At 50.3% G+C, this 7,734-nt stretch overlaps 2 protein-coding genes across 2 annotated transcripts in view; one reads left to right on the top strand and one right to left on the bottom strand.

Annotated features, from left to right (window-relative positions):
* Positions 1–2,675, top strand: part of LOC113205115 (cysteine sulfinic acid decarboxylase) — an 8,090-nt gene extending 5,415 nt beyond the window's left edge. Inside the window, exons 6-8 of the mRNA XM_052266351.1 lie at positions 240–583; positions 1,001–1,145; positions 1,375–2,675. Coding sequence (XP_052122311.1) covers positions 240–583; positions 1,001–1,145; positions 1,375–1,554 — 669 coding nt within the window. The 3' untranslated portion in view covers positions 1,555–2,675. The remainder of the gene's footprint in view (positions 1–239; positions 584–1,000; positions 1,146–1,374) is intronic.
* A 636-nt stretch (positions 2,676–3,311) lies between these two features.
* Positions 3,312–7,685, bottom strand: LOC113205114 (hexokinase-2; the record flags this gene model as incomplete). Its single annotated transcript, XM_052266352.1, is given in 6 exon segments — positions 3,312–4,633; positions 4,872–5,005; positions 5,440–5,735; positions 6,010–6,259; positions 6,520–6,921; positions 7,532–7,685. Coding segments are annotated over 6 exon segments (1,338 nt in total), but the record flags the coding sequence as incomplete, so codon positions are not given.
* Between the last annotated feature and the right edge of the window lie 49 nt (positions 7,686–7,734).

Here is a 7,734-nt window from a genome sequence, read left to right as displayed (position 1 = left end):
GGCAAAGCAGGAAGGAAAAGCAGTTTTATGACAGTAGATTCAAAAAGAAACACAAAAATCGTGTATCATTACGGAATAAAAATACTAGCTATGTGGCTAAACATTCAGCTACGTCGCAAAACGTTGGCTATCTAGCTCTGTGGCCATTACTTATTTTTTGAGCTATAGCTAAATAATTAGGTTTCCCTCGTCCAGCTCTCGGGGTTCAGGTCAAATCGTTCTTCTTTCCCGGCACGCAGGCCTGCTGGGGCGGCTCCCTCATCCTCTCCGCGAGGCACGCGCCCCGCCTGGCCGGGCTGGCGCGCGCCGACTCGGTGTCGTGGAACCCGCACAAGATGCTCGGCGCGCCGCTGCAGTGCTCCGTGTTCCTGGTGCGCCAGCCGGGCCTCCTGCACCGCTGCAACGCCGCCGCCGCCGAGTACCTCTTCCAGCAGGACAAGTTCTACGACGTGTCGTGGGACACGGGCGACAAGTCGGTTCAGTGCGGCCGCAAGGTGGACGCCTTCAAGCTGTGGCTCATGTGGAAGGCGCGCGGCGACCAGGGCCTCGGCGCGCTCGTCGACAACGCCGTCGCCTGCGCCAGGTACAAAAACACACGCGTCTCTTGTTTTTTTTTGCCACCTCTTTTGGTCTCGGTCTCAGACAAAACTCTCCAAAATTTTACTGTTTTGTCTCCATGATATAAGAAAACACTAAAATTTTGAGGAGGCCTTGTATTTGAGTTATCGGGGGACCGAAAATTGGACAATAAATATCGGAGTTGGGCTGAAAATTTCCAAAATTTTCCGGAATACTTCCGGAAAATTACCGAAAGTTCCCGGAAAATAACGGAAAACTTCCAAAGTCTGGGAAATAACGGAAATCTTCCAAAGTCTGGGAAATTTTCCATTTCCCCTAAAATTTTCCTGAAACTTTAAACAGTTTCAAACCCTTTACCGGAGGCTCCCCGATGCGTCCCTCCTCGTCCTGAGTGCGTTGTTGTGTCCCCGATGTGCTGCAGCTACTTCCAGTCCCGGGTCCGCGACACGGAGGGCTTCCGGCTCGTCAGCGAGGCGCTGGACTGCACCAACGTGTGCTTCTGGTACATCCCCAAGCGCCTCCGCGGTCAGAAGGAGGACGAGCAGTGGTGGGGTCAAGTAGCCGCGGTAAGTTTAAAAACATGTCTATGTGTGAAACACAAAATGGGCCACCGATAATGGTCCTGATTTTTGCTCTGATTTTCTTTAATTTTTCCTGACCTCTTATCTGATTTTTTCTGACTTGTTTCTTTTTTTCTGATTTTTTTCGGGATATCTTTTGGTTGGTGGTGTTCACTGATTTATTTTGGAGTGAATAGCCCCTCGGGGGCCTCTGACGTGTTCGGCCTGGTTCCAGGTCGCGCCCACCGTCAAGGAGCGCATGGCCCTGGCCGGGACCCTGCTCGTCGGCTACTGCCCGCTCCCGCACAAGGGCCACGTCAACTTCTTCCGGATGCTGACGACGTGCCACCCGCCGCCGCGCACCGAGGACATGGACCTCGTCATCGGCGAGGTGCAGCGCCTGGCCGAGCTGTGACGCCGCACCGCCGGCAGATAGCAGAAACAGTGTGAAACAGAAAACGTGTCTAAAAGACGAGTGGAACTTCACCATAAACTCAAGCGTACACTTATATTTTTTTTCTGAACTGCCCTGGATTACCTTGATTTAAACTAATTTTTCAATTTATTTTTTAAAATAATTTTTCTGTCATTTTTCCTTTACTTTTGAGGGTGTACCCTACGCTGATCTTTTGTTTGAGTGAAGTAGCCCTCGGCAAGAGCCCCGTCAGGACGGGCGCGATACGTGCTGCGTGTGCATTCAGCACGTAGTGATAAGAATGGAATCATGGAATCTCATCTCTATAATATTCGCGCCACCGAAAGAACTAATTTCATTTTGCGGTGATGATACGGTACGTGCTGTGTGTGTGTGGGTTGCGGCACGGAATGAGGAACCAATTGTGTTTGATCATTTGATGCAAATAAATGCCGCGCGGTTTTGCTCTCCATGGAGCATCCGGAGAAAAGGGGGGAGGGAGGGGGAGGGGGGATAATGGTTAGCAGCTCCAGTTCGGGAGAGCTGCCATTGGTCGAGCAGGGCGCGCAACTTTCCCGCCGCCCACCATGATCTATATTTTATTTCTCTGGTCGGCTGGACATTTAAAATTGGCCACCATCATCGTCTCGCACGCACCCACGGGATCATCCGTGCCGGATCATCCAGAAAGTAAGCGTCCGCCTTTCGCCGTTGGGTAACCTGCCTGCCAAGTTCACAGTCCGTGCAAGCGGTGCAAGCTCTCATAGCGCCTGGTGGGTGGGCAACATATCGCCCACGGTGCATGCGTGTACAGCGGGGTGGCCTACCCCGAGTCTCGCAGGCGCCGAGCCGCCCTCGCGCGCGTAAGTTTTCCCGAATGAATTCTGGGAAAGAAACGACGTTACTTTCAGGGGTGACTTTTAACAGATGGATTCAGATTCCGTTTGTTCTGTTTGAGAAGGCGACAGTGTGTCTCCGTTTCGTGGAGTTTTGCGCGATGTTGTCAGCTTTAGGATAGCCGTCAGTGTCGGGCCAAAGGCCAAACTGATATTGATAGTGGTAGTTTAACTTTAAGTTCTCATTTCCAATACCCGGACAATAAATATGTACGGCATATAGAAGTTGTAAATTGATTCTCTTTTTAATATTTTTTATATCATTTCCAAAATCTATTTACTACAAAAGCAATATACGAAATATAACTCCGTTTTCCTATCGACATTATCATTCAAAGCTTGGTTTGCTTGGTGCCCTTGTTGCTCTGGAAACTCGAGTGCGATGCAGTCCAACAGCTACAAGTGCAATACCATGAGTATCACAGTTCAAACTGTAGCATGTATCACACTTGCAACTGAAGTACCACACATGTATCACGCTTAAAAGTGCAGAGTGGTACTACTACACTTTTAAGCGTGACACATGTGACAGTTGCAAGTATGATGTGCAAGCGGTGCTCATGGTATTGCCCTTTCAACTTTTTGGACTGTATCACAGTTGAGTTTCAAGAGGGGGGGGGGGCAGTTTGGGATGGGGCGAGTCAAGTCAGGCTGATTACAACGCCCTCCTCCCCTCCCCCCTTTTCCAGCGTGGACTGCAAATACGTAAACACCGTGCTGCCATAAGGACGACGTACAATACGCATAACACACACGAATGTGGCAGGTAATATCGCGTCCCCTGTGCGACGCGAGTACACAAATAAAATCACAGATCCTGACAAAACGGCGCAAAACGCTTTTACCAACGCTCATCACATGCTTGCTTTAGTATGGCACTTTATTGGGACATTTACGAAATCACATATCACAAATTGACGCCGCTATCCCAGCGAGAAGAGCACTGGTAAAAAAAAGCCAAAGGTATGTTGGGTCACGCCTCTAACAGGTGCTAAAGAGAAGATGAAAGCATTAAACCGCTACAGGCACAAACTTTTAGCACCTTCTTTTACGGAAATTCCATAGTGCTTCTAAATAGAGATTAAACTCAAAAACAGCTCACGCACCCCCGTAAAGGGTGGTGTCCTAACACCTTTGGTTATTTTTCCCGAGTCTGCTCGCTCATACTCTCGTTTTGGGACACGAGCGGACAGTCGCACACACGGGAGGGGTATATTATTAGAGAGTTTCCAGGAAACGTAGCGTATCCTCCAATACCCCGCCCGCCGGACAAACTCAAGAGAGAGGGAATGATACTCTCTCTCTTCTCCATACCTCACTCTCTCTCTCTCTCTCTCTCTTTTGCTTTTAGAGAGAGAGACACAGAGAGAGACGCACACACACGCACACAACATACCATCTCACGTAAAATAATAAAAACTATTTACACATCGAATAACAGCCGTCCGTACGACGGGGACCTCGGGGCCTGCCCGGGCATCTCTCCATATATACAGTCTAAAATATCAACCTAGTCTGTCTCCAGGCTTAACTTACACAACTATTAACATTATTACTATAATTACTAATAGCTATTTACAGTGAAGTCATGGCGTCCTCCCCCGGGGCTATTTCCCATAGTAAACACAAGTGAACAGTTTTCAGCCTCTTAAAATTTTTGACTCATTTCGTGGACCAATTTTTAAAGTCATATCGACGTCAATACGACATACATCCTGTGACGTCTTTGTTTGTTTTGTTGTTGTTTTTTGAGGGGGAGGGGGGTAGCACGCAGAGGCGTGGGGTGGTTTACATACGAGTGACTAGCAGTGTGCGCGCCATCTGCGGCAGGAACGGGGAGATTGGGGGGGTTGGGGGGAGGGTCGGTCCAAACAGCGGTGTGACTCTCTGGAATGTCTTATGGCGAGGTCCGTGCGCGCAGGCGCGTGTTGGGCCCCGTTGGTCCAGCAGCGCTACGGGGGCGGTCATCATCGGGCGTCAGCGTCGATCCTCCCCCTCCACTGCGGTGACGGTAAGGTTTCTCGCCTTCAGGTCCTCTTTCTCCTCGCAGTCGCTCCACTTCTTCTTCTTCCTCTTCTCCTTCACAGGGAGCTGTTGTTGTTCCGCAGCCGTAGCTTCTCCGCGATGGCCGCCACCAGACCCGCGCCCTTGCCGCTGCCGTCCTCGGCGAGCAGGAACTTTCTCTGCGAAACGTGACAAAAACAAAATTAACGTCAAAATTAATTGTCTGAACAGGTGTGAGGGCACACTTTTTATGTCATGGTATCACCTAAGTGTGAACTCGATCACAGTACGTAAATGTATACTTTTTGTGGTATCTACATGCCTTTTTGAAAGTATACTTATGCCGTTTAAACTCAACTAGAGAGGGCAAACCTTTCCTCGAGCCGAAAAAGTACTTCAGCTACTTCAGACGCTTACCTTTCTCTTCGGGGCGAGCATGCTGGTGTACTTCTCCAGGAGGGCCTTGAACCGTGGGTGCTTCTGGTACACGGACCCGTCCACGGCGATGGTGGCGGTGGGCCTCTCCATGCGATCCAGAAGGACGGCCAGGCCTGCGGACGACGGCAAGGAGAGTTCAGTCTCAGTTTATGATTGGATTTTCACAACTGGGGATAATCACCGAACTCAATGAGAAAGGCACGGGGTGAAGTTTGGTTGGAGCCGAGGAATTAAGGCAGCCCTTTTGTGGTCCGGAAGCACGGTGTGCCACTGTCAAAATTATCCTCGTGAAATTTACGATGTACAATTTGTACCTAATATTTACCTCCTAATTATTACAAAACATTTTGTAAATTTATGACACCCCTATATCTTGCTCAACGATGAATTCCATAGAATTTGTAATTTTACAATTTAGAATTGTAATTTCACAGTCGCTTATTCGTGGAAAATTTGCTGGTAAAACCTACAACTATTTTCCACGGTGATGTTAGGGTTAGGTCGTGCGAAATGTTAAAGATGTAACACGCGTGTCGATAGGACTCACATGTGGAGACGAGCAGCGCCGCCCGGTTGGAGGCGAGCTGGCACACCCACTGCACGATGAGCACGTCGTCGGCGTCAAAGTTGAGGTTGAAGCTGTCCAGGATCTCGCGTGTGTTGCGGTGCAGCCCGTCCAGGTTGTCCTGCTCGATGTGCGACACCATGCTCGTGGTGAAGGCCCAGGTCGTGTTGAGCTCGGCGGAGGACGTGCCGCTGAACAGCAGCCCGTCTCCGACCAGCCGCACCAGCGCCCGCCGCACCAGCTCGCCCAGGTACTTGCCGCCGATGTACTTCTCGAACCTGAACGGAGAAAAAAGATTAGCTAGATAGCTGAGCCAAACAATAACAACTAAACAGGGGGTAACTAATTATTATTTAGCTATGTAGCTAAGATTTAGAGATGTCGCTATGTAGATATCTATCATAATAATTAGCTAAATATACCTAGATAGATATTAGCTAAATATAGCAACATTTTTAGCTACATAGATAAATAATTAGCTAAACAAGAGCGGTCACTGCGAACTTGTTAGTGTAGGAACGGCAGGGCGGTGGTACGCGGGCGAGCACTCACGTGAAGGAGCCGGGGATGACGGACACCTCGTCCACCGAGTCGTCGAACTCGGTGCGGATGAAGTCGAGGGAGCCGTTGTCGCCAAACGCGCCCCACTCGATGTCCACAATGACGTCCTTCTCGCCGTGCGTCAGGTGCGAGTTGTTCTTGGCCAGGTGGGCGTGCTCCAGGAAGCAGGCGTTGCTGCCGGTGCCCAGGATGAGGCCGATGGCGCAGTCGCGGTCCAGGTACGAGCCCTTGACGAGCGTGCCTGCAAAGGAGGTGAACAGGTCAGGGGTGAGAAACAGGCAACTCCTTTGACAGTCCAAACTTTAGCTATGTAGCTGAAGTATAACTAAAATTTAGCTTGAAAATTCACCTTGAAAACTTAGCTTAAAAAATAGCATAAAAATTTCACTACAGCGCAAAATTGTCAGCAAAATACAAAATTTTTGGCAACGTAGCTAAATAATTAGTTATCCCTCTTTAGCTACTGGTATAGCCACATAGCCACTCCTCGCGGGCGCTCACCTGCCGTGTCGTTCAGCACCGCCATCACGTCCACGTTGACGTCCCCGCGCTTGGCGAGCGCGTCGCGCAGCAGCTGCACCGCGTTCATGCCCACCACGTTGGGGCAGTTGAACGACTTGGTCCAGGTGACGAGCTTGCCGTCGTCCAGGCTGCTCTGCGTCATCGGGAAGGAGAAGGTGAAGCCGAGCGGTAGCCGGCCGGAGCCCAGGCCTTGCTTGTGCACGAAGTCGGCGATGCACTCGGCCAGGAAGTCGAAGAGGCGGTAGCCGCAGCCGATGCGAAGGTGGTCGTCGACGTGGTAGAAGGCGATGTTCTCGTCCACCAGGCGCCCGTCCTTGAGCACCAGGTTCATGACGCGGAAGTTGGTGCCGCCCAGGTCCAGCGCCATGAAGGAGCCATTTTCTGTCGCAACGACAGAAAAAGCAACGTGAGTTTTACGAAAACAAATTATCCGTGGGAAAGCCCCGTCGCCGGTGCCATTTCTAAATTAACGCCATATGACGCACAACAATATTCAAAAAACATTAAAAACTCGAATGGCAGCAATATTTGTTTAATTATAACTTTTATTTGCAACAGTGACATATTTGTTGTATATTTGTCCAAACTTTTAACTGTGAAGCTGTAGCCAATACCCGCTAATACCACTTAGGGATCACTTAGCAAGTACGCCCGTCATTCGCCGACATCAAAGTGCCATGTGCAAGCTTTCATCATGACGCCTGACCTTTAGGCAACATCTCGCCTGTAGTGCATGCATGCACTGCGGGGGTGCCTATCTTGGTCTTGCAGGCGCCCAGCTCCCGTAATTTATTTCCGAATCCATCTGAGAAAAACGGATATACTTTCTGGACGATCCCCTAGCTATACCGCGAAAACTTTGTACGGCCTCGCTTTGTAAATTAAGCCATTTTTAAAAATATATATGTTTTTTACACGGGTGGACGATTTGCCCGCTGAAATTGGCATTCGCGAGCCGACGAGCTCAGCACGCTGCTCTTTTATACCTCACCTGTGCCGTCTAGGAGCTCAGGTATGAAGGTGTTCTCCATCTGCAGCGAGGAAGGCTGGTCCAGGCGGCCGGCCTCCATCTCCTGCTCAAACACCCCCCGCACCCGGAGCACCGCGTCGGCGTCCAGCCGCAGCCCGTCCACGACCTCCTCCACCTGGCGGGGCACAGCGAGTAGGGTTACAAACAGACATTTCCAGGAATAC

The sequence above is a fragment of the Frankliniella occidentalis genome, unplaced genomic scaffold, assembly GCF_000697945.3.
Source record: "Frankliniella occidentalis isolate FOCC.00 unplaced genomic scaffold, Focc_3.1 Scaffold37, whole genome shotgun sequence".
Taxonomy (NCBI): Eukaryota; Metazoa; Arthropoda; class Insecta; order Thysanoptera; family Thripidae; genus Frankliniella; species Frankliniella occidentalis.
Note: the sequence above shows the minus strand (reverse complement) of the source record. Positions and strands in the feature narration are given on the sequence as shown.